The following is a 27,264-nucleotide window of genomic DNA, read 5'->3' on the forward strand; positions in this document are numbered from 1 at the left end:
CTTTGCTTTTGCAGTTCCATTAGATCTTACCTTCTTCCGAAATTTTGAATTGTAATGCCAGTTTGCAGATATGCCAGATCCTGTACTCTTGCCAGATCTCAGAAGGGCTGGGAGTCTGAGCTAACCTCTTCTGGCTGGGGATGGTGGGACAAGGAGGCATTTCATGCTTTTCTTCATTGTTAAAATTAATTCTCTCTTAGATTCTCACCCCGCCTGATCCAGGGTTATGTCACACCAAAAACGTATAAAGTGCTTCAAACAAATAAAATAAGGGTCTGTACCCCAAAGAGCTTACTAACAAGAGAGCAAGCTCAGGATGAAAATGTAGGGAGCGGGGAGGCAGTGCAGCATTATAGCACCGACCAGGATGAAACTCTCAAGTTCAACAGCGACTTGGTTCAGTGCTTGTAGAGAAATAGATGTGCATGAAAATATTTGATGTGTGTAACAATGCCTGGTATGATTTATGTGCACTTTGGGCAAACAGAGGAGAAGCAGAGCAAGCCCTCAGCAAATGTGTAACCTCTGGTTTATTTGGCCTGTTCTGTGTGTACATCTCGATAGCTGACAAGAGAGGACAGTCCTTTGATAAGCACATCAAGCTCAGGAGGTCAAGGCAAGGGTGGGTAACTCCCAAATGTGGCTGCTTCTCTGAAATGTATCTAAATCTCTTAAATCTGCAACAGTGTGCTGGAAATCTCTCAGCACCAGGCCTTCCTTCTAGAAGGCCAGGAATATAACCATTGGTTGTTTTTTCTGTCATAAACTGCACCTGTTTTTAAAATCCAGACACTTACCTGTGACCTCAGTGGACAAAGACAGAAAAAGAGGTGAAGAAAAATTCTCCATACTCAAAATGCACTGTGTTCAAGCCTTTTGTGCATGACACATTTATGCAAGCACATCCAAAATTAGGTATGCATTCTTCAGAGAAGCATCCCTGTATGCTGACAGTGCCTGTCACAGCCCAGGGAAAACACGGAGTGTGGCTCCTTCCACACCCAATCAGCTTCCCTACAGAAAATCCCCTTTGCCTTCGGAGAGCCTTGTGCAATGCAAAGGGGCTACTACATCTTTTATTGTCTGTGCGAGTGGGGGCAGAGCCTCTGTTAAGACCAGTCTCATTTTTACTCCCCCAAAGTCTAGGGTCCAGCCTACACCCTTTTCCCCAGCGTATTTACATCGAGTCATTGTATCAGTGAACTCTTCTCATCCACAGGAAACTCAACATAGCACGTGTTGGAGTCAGTAAACTGCAATGGCTTTCAGCAGAGAAGGACCTAAATGTGCTAGAGACAAATGCAGCAAATCTGTGTCCATACTGTATTTCAACAAAACTGTTTTGTGTCCCAAATCTGTGCCACAAGGAGAGAGAGAAAGCATTCACAAATACACTAAATAATACATACAAAAGCAGGAACAATCTTCTGCTCAGGGAGCTGGACTGGTGTGTGAGTTGTTGCAGTGGTAATGTGTGAAAAACCCTGCAGTGGACTAGACTTTGAAAAACTGTGCTAGCTTTGGCATCTGCTCCAAATGCTATTGGAAGAGGATCATTCAGAAAGGATACTCTTAAGCGAAACTGGACCCTAATTCAGATCACATTAAATGGAACTTTTTTTTACAAACTCTGAACTAAAGAGGTTTCCAAAAAATGATTATTAAAACATAAAAATTTGTTGCTGTTAACAGCCTAACCATTATAGCAGTAGCCTGCAAGTGAGGGAATAAAAATTTACTATTGGTAACAAAACTGTCTCAAATATGTTCTTCACAGTCCAAAAGAAGAAATGCAAATACTGGATATTTATAGTCAGCCCTCAGAAACTGGGAAAATGAACAGTGAGTGAGATGTTTTCTTTTTGCTTTTTATAACTGGAAATATTTTCCCCCATTAAACACTTGGAGGTCAGTGCTTCATCTCTGTATTGAACATTTTCTCTAACAACAACTGTTGACTGCAGCAGGATATTATCTAAGTAGGAACAACATGGCTTGATTCATGGCTTTTTATTTTTTGACAGTGTTCGTGTCAATGCTCAGAAGTACGTGTGTGTCCACAGTGTTCAAAGGTGTTTTGTGTATATACATCAAGTTAATGCTTTTTTAAATTGAGGAGGATTTTGGCAAGGAAGGTGCCACAATTCTGCTATGGAAGCAGAGGTAAAAATTCCCAGTGAGAGCGGTCTCAAGCCAATACCAAGCAGTTCCGAAGACCTAGCCCAGTAACGGACACACCCTTAAGCTGATATGTTTGTCTCTCCTTATTTTTGTTAAGTGTTGAATACCAAAGAGCTGTTGGCCTCATCTTGAGTGAAGAAAGCTTCTATATGACAGCAAGGGCTGGCTCTGTTTAGTTTGCTAAACGTAGCTGACTAGGGCATAGCTCTGTGGTTCTGGAGAAGATGACTGCACTCACTTTCCATTTCTCCTGTTACTCATGAGACTCTGGTGTATTAGTTGAGCGGTGTTTTCCAGAGATGTGAAAAAGAGAGAGAAAGAATGGGCAGGTAGCTTGAAACCTGAGGTAAGTTGGATGGAGTTCCCCTCTCTAACTTGACAGTCTGTCACCTCTTGGGTACATTCATTTGCTTCTGCATTCTTCAGTTCCCTCTCTGGAAAGTAGGAGTCATACACCTCATATCATAAAGGCCATGGCTGTGGGTAAATCTGTTCAGGACAGGGCAGTGTTCAAATTCTTGTGTAATGCAGGGCAGGTACATGCCCTGGGCAAACTGGAAATGAGCATTACATACTGGCAGCTGTGAGCAAATCACATGGACTCACTCCATCTAGAAATATGACGCCGAACAGTAGGCAAGAGGAAAAAACCATAGAAGGAGCTTGAAGACATGGTCTATCTCACAAAAGCCAGTGGAAGGCCAATATTCCTTGGGGCTGAGACATCTCTGGCTAACATGATTACATGCAGTAATGTGAGAGCAGTTGGGGGAGCATTGCAGCGAGCTGGTGGCTGAGTGTCACATGAGGCACTGTAACCTTCTGAGCTGGTGAGTCCCACTTGCTTCATTGCATTACCTTTGAGAAATTGCAGGGAACTTGGAAACAAACAAGTGGGAAGTCTTATTGCTGTGCCTGGCAGGACTGGGTTGGGGTGGTGTGTTTCAAATAAGAAATTATTTCATGTGTACTCAGGGATTAGTCTACGTGGCTCTATACGTTCTGCTTTCACAGATGGCACTAGGAAATATTGCTATTGTTTTAAAACTCTGGTTATCACTTGCTTTCATGCCTTAAGGAGAAAGAGCCTCTTTCAGGGGTTTACTTGCCACAGTTCTATTACTCATACTGTGTTTCTTGCTTTGTTTGCTGGTAGAATACATACACCAATGCAGACAAGCTCTTGGAGGCTGCAGAGCAGTTGGCTCAGACTGGGGAATGTGACCCTGAAGAAATCTATAAAGCAGCCCGGCATCTGGAAGTTCGGATTCAGGACTTTGTCCGGAGGGTGGAACAGAGGAAACTTCTCTTGGACATGTCAGTCTCCTTCCATACCCACACTAAAGAGGTAAGATGTGCATGAGGGAATTTTGCTGTGTATTGTAGAGTGCTGCCAGAAGCTGTCTCTGAAAACTCAGATCACAGAGAAAAGGTGTTTTCACCACACAGGGCTGATATTATCCAGTTCACTTTATCCATATGAGTAACTTGTAAAGAGGAAATAAAATATGAATCAGACATATGAATGTTACAGTACAGTAAAATATAGCGACACCATATCGAGTGGTGCTTAATCACAACTAGAATGTATTGTTAGAAAGCAAGAATTCTCTTGTAAGAACGTGAGTTGATATTAACACTTTAAGTATAAACATGCCAGCAGCATGATCCTCTGAGGATTCCATTTAAATGTACTGTTAATTAATTTATCCAATATCATTATGTGTTACTAGAAATCTCACATTGCCTAATGAGGCAGACTTGACTTTTCAAAACAATTGTTGAAGAAAAAACAGCCACATACTGATACAGTGAATCAGTGAGGGGTCTGAATAAATGTTGTTTAGTGTAATTGAAAAATATCCAGAGATAAGACTGACTTGCCAGAGGAGAGACAGTGGACAGGACATCAAATGGGAGGCCACTGGGGATGTAATTAAAGCATACTTCACATTTTCTGCAGTCCAAAGGCCATTCAATGGTGAGTGACTTTTAAAGATAGTGGTTCTGCTGGAAGAGATGAAATTAGTCAGGATGGTTGTTTTCATGCTCTGCAGCATGTGTTTGCAAAAGCACACTTGATCAGGAAGATACTCTGAGAAGCTGAAAGCTTTGCCTGTGCATGTTGATTTACATGTTACAAGCAAGTTGCATATATCAAGCTTCAGCATGTTGGGGAGCCCCTGAAGCAGAAGGTACATACATACATTTATTTTTATGTGTATGGAAGATGGAGTTTACAGCACGTACATTGTAGCTGTTGGTACAGGAAGGTTTTCCTTTTACATCCTGCTTGTGCAATATACTGAAATATAGTTAACTTTCAGCTTGTGGATAATGCTATTGTTCCCAGAGTTACTCAAACACTTGAAGCTATGTTGGTTTGCTACTGGGGAAACTTAATTGGTTATTTCCTCAGTAAAAATTATTTCATAACAGTTTCCTCTGTGATTAACCTTGATTCACCTATGCAGGTGATGACTAGTTAAAAAAAGATAGTTACTGGTATTGTGTAGCCTATTTTGGCTTTGGGAAATGAAGCCTCCCTTTGTGAAGGGATAGGGAGTGCAGTGCATTATACTTTGCCTGCTCTACACATCTGGTATTAATGAGCTCTGTTTTGGTGAATAAAAATGCAGAAGTATAAAAAAATTCACATTTTTTAAAAAAATATTTTAAAAACCAGTCTTCTGTGATAACATCAATGCTGTTCTCTAGATGTTAAGAGTAAAAGGCTAAGTCTTTGCCTCATTAATGTTTTCCCATGAGACAGATTGGTTCTGTGATTTTTTTTGGAAAGTTCATTAATTAATTCATGTCATTTTTAAGGAGATCCAGAGTGGACAGATTCTGGGTGCCTCTCTCCTATAAAGGTCCCTTCCAACTCAAACTGTTCTATGATTCTGTGACTCCCTCTCCAGAGGTTCAAGTCAAGGGAGCTGTAGCCCTGCTGGGACAACAGCAAAGTCAGGGTGGACACAGGAATCCACATCCATCATAACTAATGACAGCCGTTGGGCTGGGTTGATAAAGTTGTTCAGTCTCCAAGAGTTCCCCAAAGTCTGAGGATGCCCAGGAGCTCTGTGAGGGGAAGATTTCATTTACTTACCCCTGTGTTAATTCACTTCTTTAGGGCCCAAACACTGATTTTCTGTAGGTTCAGGGGTGTTCACTGTGTGCCATCGCCTGGCTCCTTCAATGACTTGTTTCTGCGCTGTTGAAACCCACACGACTCAGTGTCTTGGGGGTTTTTGCCAAAACTATTAAGTGAGGAAGTTGCTGTGGTTTAGGTGTTTGTCTGCCAGCTGTGGGAATCCCCACAGACAGTGAAATAACAAAAGACTGCCAGGGGGGAATTGGTGCAAAGCGGAAAGTGCTACAACAGGAGAGCCTTGGCACTTGCTTATATCTGTATGTGCCTTTTTATGCTATAAATAGATTGGTTTAGGTAGAAATGAGTCATTGCTTGGCCTTGCTTGACCCTTCTTGCGTATTGTAAAATTAATGAACGTTCAAGTTAATGAACGTAATTGTCATTCTTCAATATGAACAGTAAAAGAGGTATGTTTAAATAATAACAGATCAATTTAAATCACAGCAGATGTCAAGGCAAAGAATTCTTTTGCTGCAGAAGCAGTAAAATAATGGGATCCCACTATTTTAATGGATCTGAGGTCCATGTCCCACTATTTTAATGGACCTGAGGTCCATTTCTGGTGTTTACCAGGAGCCATCCAGTCCTCCCTTGCCCTCCTACCTGCCATGCTGGGCCTGAGGCTGGACTTGCTATGACCATCCAAACCCATCACCTGAGAGTGTCTTGGAGTAAGGAGAAAGCACTTTGGTAGCCATGTTAACCTATTTAACAACTGACATATTTCGCATTATTCTAGAAGACGTTATCACTTACTTAATAATACCCATCGTTATTAATTTCATCCTTTGTAGTTCTTAAAACTATTTCTTAAACTATGAGCAGCTCTTTCTCTTATGTCTTTGCAAATGGAAAAACTTTCCCTTTCCCTCTTTTTTTGGCCCTGATGATGGGAACTATGGCCTAGATAATTTTTCATCTAAGTTTCACAAATTCTCATTATTTCATGTTGTATTAATCTATTGAGACACAACTGGTGAAATGGGAAATTAAGTGGAAAGAATTAGTCTTACTGACACTTTTTCTTTTTTTGAAAATACTCTAAATATCTTCCTGCAATGAACATGTTTCTTCTGACGGTCTTCCTAGCACAAGTCAGTTGTGTTTCTGATGTGGTAATTCCCAGGTGTGGATGAGTTCACTGACTGTGAACTTCTCACTGCTTCACCTGTACTCTGCCCACCTCTTCATCTCCACATGCTCAGATTCCCACCATCTGAGAAACTTTTGACTGCTCCTACATTTTTTCTCTTGTCAAAGAAACGTTCCCTTTTGTAGTCAGTCTTCCCGTATTTTCTTCAGGACAATAGGTAGTGCTGAATTAGGGAGTCATTTAAATCTAGATATCCCCGTGTGTAATGTAAGTTCGGAGTGGCTTTTTTGTACTACAGCAGACTTGAACCACTGCTTATTTCATGTGAAAGCATTAAAGAGGATCCCTTCTGCTAAACGCTGACTCATACAGTTGAAGGAATATCAAAAACACAGTCAATTTAGCATAACACTAATTTTCATGGGTTTTTTAACTGACCTTATTGAACAATACACACAGTAGGCTGAAACAAGGACTTTTTGGTGTGGTAATAACACTTTGGAGGCATAAATTTGAAGCAGTCCTGTAAGTGATTGTTGGTGACAACTCTTGAGTAATGTAGCTGTCCTACTGCCATGCCTATAAATGAGATTTTGTGTGTCCCACTGTCCTATAGCATTCATTACACTTTTCTAGTTTGTAGTCAATATTTTTGTACCCTTTTGGACCAAGGTATTTCTGATGGTGTGAGCAGAAACCTGGTACCATGGGGATCAAATCCAATTATCTGTATGGCAGGGTAAAGTTATAAATTATTATCACTGGGATAAATGCATTCAACAGACTCATACCTGAATAATTTCTCTCAGGATTAAGTGTAATTGAATTTAGGTTCTTTCTTCAAATCTGAATCAATTATTGTCAGGATTATCAGATCTTGCACTTTTATCACAAATCTCATGATAGTTGATGTTTTTCTGTGAACTTTTGGCTTTAGGATCAAACGATGATAGAGGATTCATGGCTGGCATTTGATTTTGTTTAAAAGAGAATATTTTTTGAGCTTTCTCAAGAAGAGGTTGTAGATGTCATAAAATCACACCCTGAAGACACAAAACCGTCAAGAAATAAAAGAAAAGCATCTTGCAATTCATTGACTGAATCTTAATATTTCAATGTCTTGCAGTTTTATACTTAAGATTCTGCAGTGTATTTTACATTTCCAAGTATTAAAATATAGACACAAAAGAGCACTGTGACCACTTCTATATCATTAAAATTTTTAAAATCCTCTTGCATAATGAAGTGATGACTTAGGCTGTGTTACTTCTTGTATTGGCTGGTGACACAGTTGCTAACTTAGGAATAAGAGGAACTTCACTGAATTTAGATCCATTTATAGTATATGGGCCTTAACTAAACTATAAGACAGTTCTGCAATTGTTTCATAGTTCTTTGGGGCATGAAAAGCATGTCTTACCACCTCTAGGTTTCTCATGTCTCAGTGGGCCTCAGATTACCAGTTCTATGTTGAGTCCATGAAAAAGACAGAGAGGCAGAGAATTGTGTTTTCAGATCGTGTGCCCTGTGCTTTGTTGTTCTTTAGTGGGTCAGAAGAGCAGGAGGACGAGGGTCTCAGTGCAGGCACTTCCATGTGGAACCTGCCGTGTCTACCTGACCCAAAGAATGGGGGATGAGTATGCTCAGAAAATATTTAATGTTGAGAAAAATGAACTGCCAGATTCCTATCAGGTTACCATGAACATGTGCAAACTGGAACTTGGCAGAGGTCTTCTGAGTGACCAAATTTGGGAAAATTTTCACATGAATGACATAATGTGTATTCTTGCCATCAAGGCTAAGCCCTGCAAAATTTCAAACTCTTGCTTAAAAGCATGGAGGGTCTGGAGCATCTCATTTGAACAGAAATGAAACTAACATAGGCAAAGTACCTTTTTTGTCCCTTCCTCTCATTCTGGCCCTTTTACCTCATAATTGAAGTTCAGCCTTAGGCAGACACCCGGTATGGAAAGTTTCACTCTGAAAATGTTGTCTGATAGTGCCATGAGAAATTGAGAGCTGAGTCCTGGACCATTAAGGGTCAGAGAGCTTCCTGTATTATAACCTATATTGTTCGTGGTCAGCAGGTCACCTTGGTCACCCCACAGACATCAGTGGGGTTACTCAGCTGGGTAATGGAGTGGGTCTGCCCTATCAGTCAGAAACAGTAACAGTGTTTTATTGCAGGCACTGCTAACTTAATTTTTCTTGATAACCAAGACCTGTGAAATTAAATTTTCTCTACTTGGGTTGAATATTGTGATTAGGGATTATTTCAGTGTAGATCACTGATTCTGACAGGGCTTGTTCTTCACTTCAAGGCAGAGCTGCTGGGATGCAGGGAGCAGAAAGCTCACGGGACTGAGGTCAGCTGCTATTGACTCCCATCAGAAGAGCTGACAGAATGTATCGAAGTTAATCATGGAGCAAACATGACAGTGGTTCTGGGATATATCCTGTAATCCTGTCACTCACTGTGAATTGACACAGGAATCAAAGTTAATGTTACTGAACTTAAAAATTTGGTTTTTGACTTTTACTGCTCATATTGACTTTCCAGAGCAATCGCCCACTAGATAATAAAGATTTGTGATGCAGGGGATATTCAGTTTAGCAACTCCACTTGCTGGCAACTTCTGGAACTTCTGAAAAGGTCTTGTTCTCTGGACATGTATTTGTCTTACACACTGCTCCTGTCCTGGACAGCACTTTTGTTCCTTTTCTCATATTATGGCCAAATGTCAAAAAAAGAGAAAGCATATAACATTAAAATTACCCAAACTGGCTCACTGAACATAAAATATTCACTGAGTGGCCAATTCACACCCCAGCATTTTCAGTGTTAGAATGAAGCACTGTGTGTCTTGTTCAAAAGCTAGAAATTTTGTGCTTCACTGTGATAATATTAACAGCTGAGATAGATGCACAACAGCATGTAAAATCAAACTTTGAAAGTATCTGCCCCTCCTCTCAACAGCAGAGCTGTGAAACATCAAATCTTATCCCTAATATTAGTATGATCATGATTTTTGCTGGGAGCTGAATCTGTGTGGTGGTGGTGCCAGATGGATGGTTAGACTTAGTGATCTTAAAAGTCTTTTCCAACTTTAGTGATTCTGTGATTCTGTGATTCTAAGTAAATGCTGTTTTGTTGTGTTTGGTGTTTTGAAGAAGTGGTCAGTTCCTAAATATTCTCCTACTCCCATCAGAGGTGAATTTGCAGGCAGAAATTAGAGAATGTGGTAGAAGTGAACCGCCAGAGCTGCCCATACAGTGACACATGCTGTCCCTTGCCTGGGTGGCAGATTCCTTGGAGAGGGCAGATCACCTGTCGGCTGCTCATTCTGATAATTGTAGCTGTGGAGAGGGCTCTGCCGGTATAAAAAGCGTCATTTTTGTGTGAGCTATATCGAAGTACACTCTGAGTTATCAGCAATCAATTACCATGAAGCAGCAAAATAAAAGCAAATCCCCCTCCAACTCCAGAGGGTAGACTCTGGCCTGGACCAAAATGGCAGCATTCAGCGGTTGTTAACTTTGATGGTTTTTATATTGTCTGTAAAGCTATCAAAGATCTGGGAGTGAGGAACCAGGACAGCTGGTGGGTACAGGGTGCCCTTCTTTCCTGTCCATTTGTTGCCCAGAAGCAAGTTTTTTTCAGAAGAATTAAGTAGCTGGGAAAGAAAAGAGCTGTGGTATTCTGGCAGCACATCCCGCTCTTGAGCAGGGGAGTTTGAAGCACAGCCAGACCACTAGTGAATAAAACTCTGCCATCTGTGATGGCAAAAGATTGGTAAAAGAGACAGAATCAAAGTAATGAGAATTAAATGCTTGTAAATGCAGCCACATAAACCAAATGTCAGGAAGTCAAACCTGTGCGTGGAAGAGAAGTTCCTTCAATCCTTCCACCATGTGCTAGCCAAGGGATTCCTGTAGACTTCATTTAACTTCATAGTTTGTTATCCACAATTTTCAGGCTATTCACCAGCATTGTTACAGACCAATGGCTCCACTCAAATATTTTCCTTGGCTTTTGAGCCCTTGCATGTGTTTTGTGTGTTGTGGAAGTGGGTCTCCAGCCTGAATGCCTCGCTCTGCAGATAACAGTGGTTCGTGCTGCAGCTAAAAAGGAGTTTTATGAGCATCTTTAAACAGGATGTGCCAACTCTCATAAAGCACTCTTTTATTAGACACATATCTGCCCGTTCTGAATTCCCGGAGCTGAGGAAGATGAGCTTCTTCCAGTGTGTAGACTTCAGTGCTATGTACAAAGGCAACAGAGTGGGCAGCCTGCAATAATTTGTGTACTGAGTAAATTTTCATCAAAGCCATACAGGTACACTCCTGTAATTCACTCATCCCTCAAAAGACACGTTCTGTCTTTCACCATAAGTACAGCTATGCACAGGAGTCTATTTAACTAGTTGAAATTCATGTCAGTGGAGTGGCTCAAGTCAAGGGATCCAACAAGACTGGTTAAAGAAAAGCCATGCAGTTTTTTCAGCCCTTAGCAAGTTTCAGAATGATTCAGAATTGTCACAAATTATTTATTTCTGTGATTCCCAGGGCACAGTGCACAAAGTTACACAAAAGGCTCAAAGCAGCAGATCAGGGTACGACAATGAGTGACAGATACAGCCACTCACTGGAAAAAGCACAGAGGGAAGAGGTGCTGCAGCTTCCATTTGAGCTGTGATGTTTAGAACCAATGAACAACATACAGGAGAATGTGATGGTACCTGCATTTATTTTAGTAGATTCCTGCATTTGTAGTGGGGGAAGCTTTTCCTGCACCAAATTGTACTCTGTCACACTGGTGTAAAACTGAGTAAATCTTCCAGTGTAGGAAGAACTTTTCTAAGCCAGTATTATCAAGTGCAGAATTTTATTATTACAGTTACTGAAGTTAATTACAACTAGATTCCTAATTACAAATAACATGTTAAAATTATACTAAAAGAGGAACATGTTTTTACAATTCATGAGGGTTGCAGAAGAAGCATAGAACATGTACATTTGCTTCTTTAGTTATAAATCAATTTTCTTTTCTAGATCAAATAGTCCCTGAATTATGTTTACATGACCTTGGGCTGGGGATCTACACACTCCCTGATGTAAATCAACCTACCCAAATCATGTTTCCCTTGAGAGGAGATTATTTTGTGCTATATCAATCTGGTCCATGCAGGACTTGGAAAAAGCATCAGATGTTTAGGCAGTGCAAATCCTTTTGCTATAGGCAAGGTTACTAATTAAAAAGCCTAGCGTACAGAAGCAGCAGATGCAGCCCAACCAAGGATGAATGTCAAGAAATTGGCGAGGAAAAGGGAAAAAGCAAAAAAGAGGTTAGGGAGAGATCAGATGGGTTTTTTCACAGAATGTTCTCTTTCCACTTGTCATTTCTTCCCAAGCAGTTCGGTGGTATCTGACAACATAAGGTCTTGCAGCAGGGAGTCTCATGAGTTGTGTCTTACTGTGGGAGTCGTATATTGTGGGATTTCATACGTGGTGTCTGGTCATATCCCATCCTGTCACCTTTTATTAGGTGTGCTGCCATTATGTGACACTTTGCTGTGTTTCCGTTGACATTTTCTTGAGAGCTTGAATGTGACTTCGGACAATGTTGCTGAAATCTGCTTCCAATTACAGCAACCCTCAGTTCTTTCAGCTGAAACAGGTCTAGATACACTCTAAGTGTGAATAAATACCAGCTCATGAAGGTTAATTATGCTGGAAAGTTTTATCTTTGCCACCATGTTGGTGGGGGGACAATTTACTAAAAGCCGTGCAGTCAAGCTGGATGCACGACAGCATTTGAACAGATGTCTAAACACAAGTGCTGGCTGAAGTTCTGTCATAAATTTAACCTGAACTTGGGATCGGTGTGACTTCCTAGTGCATTTCATGACAAAGCTCAATATTATTGCCATAGAATAAGCTTGTATAAGCCTGGCATAGTCGCAGAAGGAAATGGGATTGATGGACATCTCTCTCTCTGGAGCAGTTCTGCTTGTGTGTTTTGGGGGCTTTTTTCAGCCTGCCCTCAGTTTTCTGAACACTCACACTGCAATTCATGGAGTGGCAGCAGGGTCCTTGCATGTCACTGAGTTCTTCTGCATTCTGCTCTAGTCTTCATTGCCGTGATAAACGTTCTCCCTGAGTTGTCATAAGCATCCTTTTGGGGCCTGCCCTGCAATACATGATGCTTCTCTGACATAGTAAAGGGGTAGAACATACACCCTGGGAAGTTACTTGTTTCCATTAATGTCCTTGTTTTGAAGACCAGCAAAAATGTTGTACAACTGTAAATCTCCTGGATTGAACTGGTTCTTTGCACTGCTCCCATAACTCAGAGCTTTTAAACTGCTTTTGAGAGGATTATAACTCATCTCTGTCATTTACAAATAGCAGCATATAAGCATTGGTGTTTAATAGTTTTTCCAATCATGCAGGCAAGATTTTCTTAGCAATCTCTTTAGGTTATAGATTTTGTTTAAAGTGGTTCCTTTTTCTAAGTCAAAATCATTAATTTTTAGGTAGCAGGCACAGTTGTCCTTCAAACATCCAATTAAGTGGTCTCACTAAGTACTTGAGCAAAATGAAGGGTGTTTCATCAGATGAAGTAGCTGGGAATAAAAAGCTGTATTGTCTCTTGGATGGAGGGAAACTGCCTGCATTTCATATCCAAGAAAATGCAGAAGTTGTGGTCAAAATGCATGAGGGGCACCAGATGCTATCCCAAAAGAAAGGAGGGGTGTCATTCTTCTTTCCCACTGTTCTAGTAATCAGAGGAATTTTCTTGTGTAAACAAAATTAATAAATTGTGTAAATAATTGTCTTGTGTAATTTTCTTGATAAATAAAGTTTCGATTGTGGTGCCACTGTGGAACTTTGGCATTTATGTCTTAAGGATAGGTATTTACCTGAGACTTCTCGTAGCTAACAACTATGACATTTTTATATGTAGTTTGCATGAGTCAGATTTGTGTCAGATCTCTGATAGACTTAATTCAAGTGCTGCCACTAATGCATTGGGTTCTCCACATCCAGTTACTCATACCAAAGCATAGATCAGTTGAAGGAAGAACAAAACTTACTTCTGTGATATACTTCTGTATTGTTTTCTAGGATTCTGTATTTTTTTGTTTAGTAGCTGTTAAGTAACATAATGCAGAGGTTATCTCCTTTTCTGAACACATGCATGACTGGCAAAATTAGTGAAAGTCACCACAGGTGGATGTGGAAATAGTGTCTCTATATCTGGAATACCTGCATGTACCTATGTAGACCCCCTGTATGGGATCAAGTGGTACCTTAGTAAGAGTTTGAAGTATGGGTGGGAATGGGACAAGTACTCACAAATTTTGTGCAGTATGTCAGATTTCAATGGGAGCAGTTTCTTTGGTCAAAGCTAACTTAGAATAGGTTGGTCACAGCATGGGCTGGAAATGCACAAGGTACCCAGTGTCTTGGGGCTTTAATAGTCAGGATTTTTTTTTTTTTAATCTGTCAAATACTTGCATTGGAATGAAACACCAGCTCCTAAGGGGGACTGATATTCCTGAGCTGTGACAAGCAGGGTGTTTTATGATTAACAGCTGTTCTGACTGTGGGGTTGCAGTGACATGGAATTGGTCTTTTCATTGCTGTGGCATTCACAAATGGGGCTTGGTAGCAATTTATGAAAGGTGCTATTAGTTGTAGGACATAACCCAGGAGGTTTTGGAATCAGGTTCCTATCGTGAATTGTTCCTGAAAGATCTTCCTAATCTTATTAATATTGACTGATTCTTTGTATTATGGTTTTCCAGGGATTGGTGGAGTCTAAAGGATTAAAGGCCTCTGAGTCAAGGATGACCTAGATTCTGATAGATTTTATTATGCAAATCCTTACAGTCAGAGGTCATTAATGGAAACATCTGAAGCTAATATGAGTTAATATATTTGAGTGCTCTCTGAAATTAATGAGTGTTTTGGTTCCAGGTGAACACAATACATTTTATGCTTAAGTATTTTGAAACTGATTTAGAAGCCTACTCAAGAAGTGGAGGAAGATCTTAAATGTCCAGTGCTCCTTCTGAAAAGTTGGGTTCTGGAGACACTTTTGAGCACAGGATTTTCCTCTGAAGGCTGGAAACTTTCTCCTCTGCCCTAACACGATAATTTCAAGAAAACAGCAGATTCCAAAAAATGAACAAAAATCCTGATTTCACTTTAATTTTTGTGAAGAAAATTTCCAGAGCTTTTTAAGTTGAAAAACTAGCTAAGAACTGCAAGAAGTTAAAAAACTACTGGCTTTCCCACCTCAAAACAGAAAGATGATTTATACACATAGGTATTTTTCTGTATTTACAAAGTGCTCTATTACTTGAAGACCTGATAAGCAGAAGTAATATTCCTGAACAACCTGGTCCTTGCCTGTTTTGGTCCAGCCGTCCCTACTGTTTGAGTGGGTGCAGGGGTTGGATCAAAACAAGGAAGATTCTCAATCTAATTAACATATAAAGGGAATAACTTATCCATTTTCCATTCTGGTAGTTTCCCCAAGTTCTGCACATGGACCTCAGACCACAACTGAAAAAGCCCTCTATTTAGCTCGTTAAATATGTTTTCATTTTTTCACTTATTTCTCATGCCTATCCACTTACATTCATTTCTTTGATTAATAGTTCCCCTTTTATACTATGCCTTTTTCCTAAGAATGTGAAAATATGTAAATATCCCAAGCAAAGACATTCTGTTTCAGGCCAGTAGTTGGGCAGGTCAGTATGATTATAATAATATTTATGAATAAACAGAGGCATTTACCCAAAATATTCAAAGCTGACTCTGAAAAGCCTGCAAGTAAGGCGTATGTTCTAATACTTGTTTTTGTAAGTCTGTTAAGCAAGGAGTCAGTAGCAGAGGTGAGGACAGAGCAAAAGGTACTGGGCTCCCCCTTTTCTGGTATCATGAGCGTGCTGGGACAGCTTCTAATGTTGATTTGGGCCAGGGTAATATCCTTGAAGTCCATGGCGTGTGTACAGTGTAGCACTCAGTGACTGGCCTTAGGTGTGGGCCCTGGTTGCGAGAAGCTTTGGCAGCCGGAGCTTTAGACGTCCCCATCCTCCTCTTGTTTAATGCGGACGTGCGGAATTCACAGTCTCAGAGGAAATGCTGTAGGATGGGGATCCAGTGCTACTCGTTTTGAACACAAACATTTTTACCAGCTCTTTGCCACCCACACACAATGTCCTCCTCTGCTTCACGTTCACCCCAGGGTCCCTGCGGGACAAGGCTCTGCAGTCCCTGGGACAGCGGGAGAAGGCAGCGCATCCTTTGACATTTCCCAGCGCGCCGGTGTTTCCCGCTCTGCTGCTCCGCCGCTACCTCCAGCGCATACCAGCAAGATGTGGGTTAATGGGGCAGGCGGGGCACAGGGAAGAGTCTCTGGTGGAGTCGTTAGGGTTTGCTGGCAGGCTGCCAGCTCGGTCGGTGCAATTTTACACTCACTTTTCAGCACGAGCTTAAAGGGGAAACCTCCGCTCGCTTTAAGCCTTTACAGCCAGCCGGAGGCTGCCGGGGCATTCCTGCCCCTGTCCAGACCTCTGATGAACAGCTGGCTGGAAATTCTCGTCTAAGCACTTGCAGTGATTTGTTGCTGTGATTGTGGCTTTAAAACTGGTAGTCAGGACTATTCAAAATTAATGGATCTGCATGGGGTTGATTGGTGATATTGCTGTTTCCTATGTTTGGATTTTCCCAGAGTTAAAATGCGGAGTCTGAGTGCATTTTGAGGAGGGGGTTTAAGCGCTGGAAACAGGAAAGAAACCCCAAAACCTCAACGCCTGGGAAGGCATAGCTGAGCAGGCACAGCTAGACTTCAGTCAGTACCATACACACATACCAAAGCTTGTAGGTCTGTCCTGCAACAGGCTTCAGTTGCATGTGAAATGAATAGCAGATGATGGTGCTCAGCTCCTGAAAGGGTTAGGTTATCTGTAGGAGATTTTGTTATTTGTATAAAGAGTTAATCAGAATAAAATTATTACTTATTGCTGTATAACAAACAGAAATTGATTTTTTTTTTTTTTTAGAAAACTACCTGATACTGTATTTATCTTATTTTCTTGCTTTAAATGGAATCAATAACAAATGTATCTTCTCGGGTTTACAAATTTTAGGTCAGTTTTCCTGTGAAACATGCAGCCTGAGTTAATGCCTATTGATCTGGAATTAGAGAGCAAAAGGGTTAAATCTCAATCCCTCTCTGATTTATATTTCCCTCCCCTTCTTCCCAGCTGTGGACATGGATGGAAGATCTGCAGAAGGAGCTCTTAGAGGATGTCTGTGCTGACTCTGTGGATGCAGTTCAGGAGCTTATCAAGCAGTTCCAGCAGCAGCAAACAGCCACCCTGGATGCTACTCTCAATGTTATTAAAGAAGGGGAAGATCTAATCCAGCAGCTCAGGTAAGCATCCACCTGGGGCACAGGTGTTGAGAAATCTGATGCATGCTGTGCTTTAGGGGTGCCTAAATAGGGAACTGCAAGCTCGGATCAATTGGGAGAGTTTGTTAATTCTTTACTTATTTATAATTCTTCAGGTCCTTTGAGTGTTTTATTGAAATTACAAGGAGTGATTTGTGTGAGCTGATTAGAGTAGTCTGTGGATCAGCATTGGTTTCCTGTTTGACTGGGAGATTATTTATAGGCACTGGGAAGTGAATGGATCCAAATGTGTTTGAAGCGAATATTTTTAGTTGGTATTTATAGAAAGATTGTTAAATGGTTATGAACTGAGACCTCGTGATTTATATGGTTACTCCCGATGTGGGGTAAGTGTATTCCTCTTAATAAAATACACACGTGTCTAACAGCCTTCACTGTTTCATTTTGCATGCAGCACCCTTCTATTTATCTTTGTGTATGTGGGGTTTATTCATAGTGTCAAAGAGGCTCTTTTACTGCTGGTTCTTCTACTAGCACTATGAATTAAACCAGCTCATTTTTGCCTAATTTAAAATACATGAAGAAACTAGCCCCAAGAATCTGGGGGGGGCGGGGGGGGGGGAAAGGTTGAGGTTTTTGTTGGGGGTTTGATGTTTTTCTTTCTTTTCTTTCTCAGTCTGCAAGTATTGTCAAATGAATATTTGCAGAGTAAGCTTATAAAGAATTTGTAATTGTGAAATCTCTCTCATTTGTTGTTACAGTGGTTTTCTGTGCCTGTAGCTTTGTTGACAGCAATGAAGTTCTCCTGCTTTTTATGGATGTTACTGGGCACTGAACCAAGTCCAATACATCATTTATTATTTAGGTCTTCGTATTGTTACAGGTTGCCCTTACCCACATGTACAAAGTGTGCATGTTCTGTATACATTACATCATGCAAATATCCCAGGTTTTATGCATTTCACCAGACAATTCAAGAGAGCAACATCATCCTCCTCACCCTGAGCTTCCCTAATCTGATGTCTTTTCTTTCTACCTGAGATGTGCAGAAAGTCATGAGCCATGACAGGAACCTGACATGAAAAGCCCAAGATGCTCTAGAGTAGAATGGACAATGAGGGCTCTGGTGGAGCTCTGCCCTCAAAAGCCCTCCTGGAGTCCTTAAGTATTTTACTACTGCCATATGCTGAGCTTTCCTCTAAGCTTTTTCCTGTCATCCTGGATGCAGAGTTTTCTCTGCTGGGTCAGAAAAAAATAATGAGAGATTTGAAAGGACTGCTCTAGGTTTTGAGTGTCATTCAGCAGCCACACCAGAGAGCCCATGGAGATTCCTACTCTTCCTGTGTGTGACTTGCCAGCCCCACAGGGGAGGGCGAGGGACTGGAGTTGTGGTATTGCTTGCCAATATTAGAATTGGAGAGGAAGGATCAGGAGTAGACATTGCATCCTTGTATTCATCTTTGCTGATGAGTTCAGTAGGATAAAAACATGCTGGGTTTGGTAAGTGAGCTGCCAGAGGGGAAGGGGTTTTAGCTAAGAACATGTGCATGGCCAGCTGTAGAAGGTCAGTCAAAGATCTGCATGGTAACTTACTTTTATGCAAAGAAATTGTTTGCAAAGTTTAAGGCATTTCTGAGATCAAAAAATGGCAGTGAAATTGTGGGCTAATTTTTTGTTGTTGTTGTTATTCTTCCCAACTATTGGAATGGCATCACTTCAGTGTGAACACCCATGGAGTAGAGCCTGAAAGGGACCCTGTACAAGCCCATCAGGTGGAGTCTGGAGTGGTTTGTCAGGCTGCAGAAAGTGTCGACATTTAAAGAGTCCTGGTTGTGGGATTGGCCTAAAGGATTTTTGCCTCCACCTGAGTCAGAAGGGGAGTGTGGAGGGTAGCCAGGGTAATATCTACAGCTGAGAAGTCAGTGGAGCATGGGAAGGAGGTGAACTGCAAGATAGTGTGTGGGACTTCAGCTTTTTCTTAATGCGAATGTAGTCAATTCTTAGTTTCAGTCTTGGAAAAGTGACAGTGCCCTCAGCTTTGAGACTTTTTAAGGTCATTGTCATGCTCCAATGTTTGCAAAATACCAAGGCAGGTTTTGAGGCAGCTGTATTCAACAAAGAAAAGTTGGGTTTGGGGTCTGGTTTGTGCTCTGGGCAGTGAGCAAGGTGGAAGGAACAAGGTGAACCTATTTGTGCAAAGCCATTCCCTGGTTCTGATGAAGTTAATACCAAACCCAGAGAGAATATCTGCCAAACCTTTGCACACAAAAGTTTGCAGTGCTAAACTGTCAAGATGAGCTGGTTCAAGTGTTGGATTTGAGCGCTCTGACTAACTGCAAAGCTTGCAATGTGATCCTGGACTCTTTCAAAGCAGTGTGGAAAAAAATCCAATGAAGTTGCCTCTGTGTGTGCCCACTCTTACGTGCTTTCGTGGCTGCTGGCAATGGTAAAGAACACACAGAAAAAGGAAAAAAGGGAAAACTAGAATTGCTGCAGTCTTTCCTTAACACAGGATTGCATTTCAGTGTAGATCACCTTGTACCTGCCATGAAGAATAGATGTAGATTGCAAATGGTACAACAAGGAAAAGAATGAAATACACTGCTCTTATCAAGCATGTCATAACACGGGGTTAAAAGCAATGAAATTACTGGAGCTTTGGAAAGTTTTCTGTTTCTTGTTCTTATCTTTGAGAGAACAGATTTTGGTTTAGAGATCGTTTGTGTAATAGCACTCTGTTTCCTTCAGAGAGGCAATGAAAAGCTCGGCTGCCTGGACTAAATACCATGCCTGGGACTGCATGTCACACAAGGTCTTCAGGGCCTCAGTGACTATATCAGGAGGCCATGCCTATCAGGAATAAAGCAGGCCTGTCTAGAAACTGTGCATGTCATGGTTCACGTTGGAAACACTTTTCACTCTTCCTTATCAGTGCTTTCCTGAGGTGATCGTTCTCAGCAGTCAATGCAAAGCAAACCTTTTGAACTGCAGTTCCAGGGGTGCTGCTGGGGGCAATATTTCTGGTCATCTGCAAAAGGCAAAACAATGACTTGCTCCAGTGAGATGTGAAAAGCAGGAATGTTTCTGGCTGAAAAAAAAAAAAAAAACAACCCAGTGAAGAGTTAATTATCTTACCTTTTTTACAGTGGTTCAGCATATAAGCTTTAGATAATGGGTGTTTCTCATTGAGCTTTCTCCCAGTGAAAGCACTGAAGGTGGTTTTAGGAGCACAGTTTTCATTTTAAACAAAGTCAGCAGCAATGTACTGAGTCCAATTTTATGTTCCCCAAAGTTTGTTTGGGTTTTTTTTTCCAATAATTTCCTTGAATTTTAAAACTCTAATCCATAACCTTTCAAAGATTAGTAAGGGTCTTACACTTATTCTTTCCCAGAGTTTCTCATCGCCAGACTGAACAAGAAATACTGTGGCAGAAGCATGCAATCTCAGAAATGTTTTTTCCTGTAGGGAGATCTTTCTCAAACCAGACTAGCTAGGGGTTGTCAATGCCTTCTCCAAGACTTAAAAAACCCACCAGATTACTGGTCTTAAACTTTTGTGTTGCGTCAGTCACAGAAATGCAAGTGTGGCTTGATATGAAGAGTGAAATGTTTAATGAAAGAGAATTTCTAAAACTAAATGTGTCTCTAGATCCCGTGAGAGATTATTCAACACCGGTCTTGAATAATTCATTGAGTAATTTAGATAATATATGAATAGTAATAATCCTGCATCTGAGTGAAGACTTATTTCATGTCCTTTTATAGAAGACAGGTGCTGACTGAAGGAAACAGAACTTGATTGGATGCAGCCTCAGATTAAGCTGTAGTTTCAAAATCTCAAGTTATTTTCATTCTTCCTTCCTCTGTGCAGCACTAATGTGGAGGCAGAGACCCTGTGATCACCAAGAATGTGAAAACAGACAGAGTGGGGCAGAAACCATAACACCTGGAGAGAGAAATATCGGTGTAATATTTGCATCTAAATGTTGTTTTAGCCAATGTGCCAAAGCCAAGATTAAATTTTGCTTTCAGAGTTTCCTTCCTAGCCCTTTTGAAAGTGGAGGGACCTTGTGTGGAATGTTTGAGGACAAATTTCAGTTCTTTATATCTTCAAATGGTACTTATCCATAAAACAGGCACTGAAAAATATTTCTGTAGGTGAGACTATTATTATCCATGAAAGCACAAATAGAAAAGGAACTGTCAGGACTTTCCTGTGCCCATGCTAAGCTTTCAAGTACAGCAAATTCCCCCTTGATATTGACCCACCAGTTGAAGGGTTTGCTCCCTTCTGCTGCCTGTAAATGGAAAATGTAACTGCAGCAGTATCTGACCTGTCACAGTCACATCTCCTTTCACTTCCCCCAGTGAAATGACAAGTCAGGATCTCTCTTGGAGTTTTTGAAAGGTGTGTTGGGGTTGTTTTGCACTGTATTCTGTATCCATTGGGGTACTATGTTATCCAGAGGATACCAAGACATCCCTAGCCATTGGTCTAAAATACTCATAATTCTGATTTGATTAGTCTGTTAGTAATAGGGCAAGTGCAGGAAATTAACCTGTTAAGGCCCAGGTGGCTGAAGAGCATCTTAGTTTGATGGAAGTATAGACAGGAGCGAGTGAGCCTGCAGCATTAAAGATGATTGCCAGCCATTCTCAAGAGAGCCATTGAGAGTGATGTGCCATCTCGTGCCCTGGCCCTCCCAAGTGTGTCAGGTCGCAGTGTCACCACACAAGAAAGGATGATGCCCCTGCTCATACTTTGTGCCGAGCTCAGGAGCCGCGGGTTTTCGGCGAGTAGAGGAGATGATGTTGCGCACATCTTCCCTCAGCCCTTTGTGCTTGGGTTTGCTCCTCAGCAGCACACAGAATCACGGATGTGTAGTTCTTGCTCTTTTGCCTGCCTCAAAGCTCAGCTTAGCCCTGCTCTCTGCCTTGCTACAGGGACTCTGCCGTTTCCAACAACAAGACCCCTCACAACAGCTCCATCAGCCACATCGAATCCGTCCTTCAGCAGCTCGACGAGGCCCAGGTACAGATGGAAGAACTCTTCCATGAGAGGAAGATTAAGCTAGACATTTTCCTTCAGCTCCGGATTTTTGAGCAGTACACCATTGAGGTAAGGACTGGCTGTGTGACCTGAGGGCGGGGGGAGCTGTGGGAGAGAGGACACGTGAACATAACATTCCCTGTGAGGGTACATCTTGTGCTGTTTGATTCTGCTCAGCTGTCCAGCGAGGGGGAGAGAGAGTTACAACTGTGCTTTAATTCAGACTGTTGGACCTAAAGCATGCTTTAGGATAAACTGCCAGAAAGCACTGAAATAGGTGCATGAGTGCTTCCCATTGAGATTCCAGACTGTGCTGGGAATGTGCCTGCTTTGCAGAGAAGCTTTATGAGATCCCTGTTATAACTATCTGTTGACATGAGTCACTCAGAGATTTCAAAGTTCTGTGTCACTTATTAGTGAGCTTTGTCTCATCAAATACAAACACATACATGCCTGTCTTTAAACCACAGAGTGAAAAAATATGCTATGCATAAAAGGAAAGGATATTTAAAAGGTGAGCTTTTTAGACAGTGCAGTGGGTTTATCTTAAAAGGACAAAAAAGGTAGAGGGGAAAATTAAAGGGACATTTTTATGTCCTCATGCAAAAAAAGGTCTTTCAGTTCTGTTATGTACTTCTGTTTTGGAATCAAAAGCACTGGATGGAAAATCCATCAAAATATTGGGGTATTCTTGGACTGAGAAATTTTGCGGAGATTCCAGCCAGTCTCAGTTATTACTTTCTGTAGTTCTGATAGGAGATGAAAAAAGAACAAAATGTACATTGTACACAAAGTCTATAAGACTGGTGTCGGTGCTTGTGTCCTTTGTGGGGTGTGTTCCTCCTGCTGTATCCCCCTGGTGCTTGTTCAGTTCAGGGAGCACCTGAAAGTGCTTGAGGACGATATATTCCTGAAGTTACTGTTTGTAAATCTGTAGGTAGTCTCAAGGTGGGTGCTGGTAACTAATGGGAGGTTTAGAATGCTGTGTTACATATTGTGTTTAAAACATGGCATGATGAAATGTCATGGAATAAAAGGCAGGAAGCAGGTGTCCAGTTTCCTAAAAGGTGTCCTGTTCTAGAGCTGAATGCCAGACATAGGAATCAGTGAGGAGTATCTGAGCTTTTCTGTTGCGACTGCACAGTGAGGTATTTCACTGCAGTCTGTTCTACAGTGCTTGTTAATTATGTAAATTAGAATAGTCTCATTTACTTACCAGTTATGTGCAGCCTCCTTGCTATTGAGAGGCTGCATTCTTTGTAGTTGTGTATAAATATAAAAATGCATCTCTTTCATGTCAGATACTGCTCTTTCAGCAAAGTATGTTGTCTCTTATATTTAAATAGAAAATACTTTTTATACGTGGCAGATGCTGAATAATTGAGAGTTTTACTCAAAAGATGTAAATGGATGTGAATGCTGTGCTTGAACATACCTGTAAATGGCACCTGTGTTTTCAAAAATAAAATGATAAAAAAAAGAGACAACCAATACATGTTTCTGAAACACCCAAAAGTGTTTGTAGACAGTGTGTGGTAAACTCATGTGAGTTATTCATTATGGCGTCAGCCTGTTTCACTGCAGATTCAAGGTCTGAACCTATAATTGTGCTGATTTAAGGAAAAATCTTTAAAAAAAATAAAGCAAATCACTGTTCTCAGCTTCTTTTTCTTTGTAGATAGTCTTTCAATCAAAGAGTGTCACTGCCAGGCATTACTTTACTGGTAGGGCAACTGAGGCATCAGGAAAGGATGTAACTTACAGTATTGCCTTCACATGGGATACCAATATGGAAATACTTTGTGGACACCTTTGATTTGTTTCTGCATAGATCCTACTTTTGTATATTCATAGAATGGAGTGCCTGTGATACATTAAGATATTTAAAATTGGAAATGTGCCTCAGAGTCTTCTAAAATCAGATTAGCCAGGAAGGATTTTAAAGAAAATCATCACTTAGTTGTCACTGTAGATTTGCTATTTTTTATCATATGAACATCTGAATTCCCTCTGCAAGATTAATATTACAAGGAAGTCTGGGAGCATGTTTCATAGAGTCTATGGGCAGATGATTTTATTTAGAAAGCTCCCTCTCTCAGAAAAATATTTTTTATTTTAGAATAATTATGACAATTTCTACTGAAAACACAATGAAAAACATATCCAGGTCAGTATCTTAAATTCTCTGAGTACAGTTAGTGCTTAAATAAGAAAGGCAGTTTGATGGGTAATAAAACAAAGGCAGTTTGGAATAAAATGTTAAATAACACATGTATGCTATGCATTTCAAACAACGGCTGAATTGGCTCAAATTGACACAGTAATGGTGCTTAGAAAGTAGATTGCAGTCAGTTGCCTCAGCTGTATGATGAAGATTCCAAGTCAGTAGGAAACTGTTACAAGAATTAACAGAATTATCTCATGCCATTGTTGAGAAACAAAAAGATATTTTTCATCACCATAATTTAAAAGCATGTAGTATTTCTGATGGTTGACTATTCCAAGCTATTGAGGGAAAAAGATGATGACATTTAAAACAGGAAATTAAGTGTTTCTTTCTGCTGAAGACAAGTAGCTTGAGCTATGACTGGAAAAGTATTTAGGTTTTAATTTTCCATAATAGCCTAGATCCCGCATAGATTAAGAATTGTGAAATAATGTGTACCAGTATGATTGATTGTCAAATGAATTTCCCTGTTTCTAGTCTAGATAAGCCCCCTTCCATCTGTCCAAAGAGCAGTGCCATATTGAACACGTCCTTAGTGAAAGACCTCTACCTGCTGCAGCTGTGTTAATCCCTCCTGCACTCACACCAACTGCCTGCAAAATGTGGGTGCTCCTCTTCCTCTTGAACATCTTTCTCCTCATTGCTGCTTCTGCCTTGTCAAGCACAGAGTTTCCCATTTCCCCCCCCATCAGGTGTGTGTTCTTGGGTCTGTTGGTTCTTGTGCTCCAGGGAATCCCTTGACATGAGGACCCTTCCCTGGCAACTCTGGTGAGATGAAGATTTGCATCTCTCTAGTGGAAGCTGGAGGGATGCAGCTGTGGGAGCCCATCTGCTTCCAACAGCTTTAGGGAAGGCTGCACGTTGGAGCTCAGCCTCAGAAAACAGTTACATCTCGTGTTGTCTCTTTCCTTACAGTTTTGGTAATGAACATTTTCAATTCTGTTAATTTTCCCTGCTGCTCTGTCTCTCTCTCTCTCTGCCCTTTCTGATTAATAACGCAAACAAAGTATTAGGATTTTTTGAAAATTCACAAATGGCAAATGAGTGATTTGCCTTTTTGTTTTGTTTAGGAAATGTCTGCCTTTTGTTCTTTGGAACCTATCCTGCCTTGAGTGTTCTCACCAAATATTGAAATATGTGCCACTGATCACGTAACCCATTCTCTGGCACTCCTTCCTAAAGTGCTAGTGTGTTTTCTAGCCCTCCTGGTTTTTGAGCTTTTCTATACCCTTTGCATCCTAACAGAGGTTTGGAGTCCAGACAACTTTAGGATTAATGATTGCTGCACAAGCAACACTTATTTCCGTCTATTTAAGCATTATTGATCTTGTACTTCAGTGAAATCTGTCAACTATTGTTGCATTTTGTCTTCAGGAAAAATACTTTCCTTTAAGAGAAGCCACCTGCCTATTTCTTTGGCAGGGCCGACCAGCTGTGTTCATTTAGGACTTTTAAGCCTCACAGGCAGCTTTGGTGTTGTACTGGAATCATGGCAGGTTTGGCAGGAATGAATTTGGGTACAAACACACAGGTCCATAGCATGGACTGCCTGTTCTCTCTTGCGTTAATCTCATTATATTGACTGATATTTACACTCTGGGCTCTTGGGGTAAGTTATGAAATCCAAACTGTGGCAACACCTGAAAGCAGACATAACAGAAACATGAGAGACCCTGGCTGTCCCTATGGGAGGCTGTTCTGCCCTAAGTTCTAACACCACAAAATGACAGGCCATCCTTTATTTAGGAAACGTGTCTAACTCTGATGCCTGGTAGGTTTTACTCCTTTACCAAGCCACTGTGCGTTTCCAAAACAAGGTGGGATCATTGGGATTGTATGGTTGGTCCTTCTGTAGGATACAGACTTCAATGGGGTTTGTGCAGCCAGCCAGGTAACTCAGGAGATTTCATGGAATGTGAGTGTGGGAGCTGATCCTCTGCGAGGGAATGGGGAGCGAGGCTGGAGGGGTGAGGGCTGGCAGACATCAGCAGCAGTGCTGGCACCACGCTGAGTGTATTACGCATACAAAGCACAGCCTTGCTCCAGAGTTATATCCTCAGGAAGATCTGTCAAGTATACTTTGTCCCTTGCTTCAGAAATAGCAGTTTAAAGGCTTACTAACCATTGTTTGAGTGCAAATGTACAGCACAATGCTGAGTAAATGTATAAGAACCAAATGGTAAAATGCACGGAGTTGCAACCCCTAAAAAATTATTGCCATGCAGAGTTTTTACACATATTTTTCTCTTTAAGCTTTTGTAGAGAGATTATCAAATCCACCTGTGGGCCTCTATAGAGTGCTGTGACTGAGAACAGGAATGATCTCAGCCAGTCATGTCCAGCAACATTTGTTGGTTACCTAAAAAAAAATTTCCTTCTCCCTTTCCCAGAAGTGTCCAGCTCCTTCCTTTGCATGTGTTGTTTCTTTTCCTACAGTGTGAAATGCTAGACAGAGTCTGTGTTCTGCAGTCTTAGAGAGATGTGATTCCTACACCAAGACAGTCCTGGGAGGGATTAAGGGGGTTCCCACTGCACAGTATAAATTGAATCTTGTAAGCTGTTTGTTATACTTCAAAAAGCCCCATGATCACTAAAATCTTCACCTGCTGGATGTCTAATTTTCCCCCATTCAATTTCTTTGGCTTCATTTCACCTGCTAATTAAATTTTTCAGCCTTGATCTCTCTTGCTGCTTCTTCTGGCTGTTCACAACAATCCCTGAGCATGAGTTTAGGAGGAAACAGGAGCCAGCTTTCACAGCAGCTCATTTCACTGTTATTTACAACTCATTTGAGCGTCCCGTTCCAGGTTTATAACACTAGCAGGAACCTTTCAAGAGCATTAGCTACCTTGCATGAAGGTACAAGATGTTTTGTAGCCCCCTCACTGACTAAGACCTGACACTCAGGTGTGAAGTTCTCTATTAGAAATAAGTGTTACAGAGATTTTAAGATAGATTTGAATGAAATTTTAACCTTTTCTGTTTGTAAGCTGGGATCCTGTAATGTTTCATGCTTAGTGAACTTTTGTTCCTCTTTTCCATCTGTACTGAGTTTTCCAACTGCATGTCACTTCATTTCAAGGAAAGGAATGCTCTAAGCTGTTCTGGGCACCCCGTGTTCTGGAGCTGA

General features: G+C 41.1%; 1 protein-coding gene across 5 annotated transcripts in view; it reads left to right on the forward strand.

Annotated features, from left to right (window-relative positions):
- Nucleotides 1–27,264, forward strand: part of KALRN (kalirin RhoGEF kinase) — a 473,232-nt gene that overhangs the window by 272,043 nt on the left and 173,925 nt on the right. For all 5 annotated transcript variants that reach the window (XM_066190284.1, XM_066190280.1, XM_066190281.1 and 2 more), the window contains exons 11-13: nt 3,338–3,529; nt 16,709–16,878; nt 21,802–21,976. In XM_066190284.1, the coding sequence (XP_066046381.1) occupies nt 3,338–3,529; nt 16,709–16,878; nt 21,802–21,976 (537 nt within the window). The remainder of the gene's footprint in view (nt 1–3,337; nt 3,530–16,708; nt 16,879–21,801; nt 21,977–27,264) is intronic.

This window comes from Chamaea fasciata, unplaced genomic scaffold (genome assembly GCF_029207755.1).
Source record: "Chamaea fasciata isolate MVZ Bird 193981 ecotype frontalis unplaced genomic scaffold, bChaFas1.0.hap1 SCAF_8, whole genome shotgun sequence".
In the NCBI taxonomy this organism is placed as follows: domain Eukaryota; kingdom Metazoa; phylum Chordata; class Aves; order Passeriformes; family Sylviidae; genus Chamaea; species Chamaea fasciata.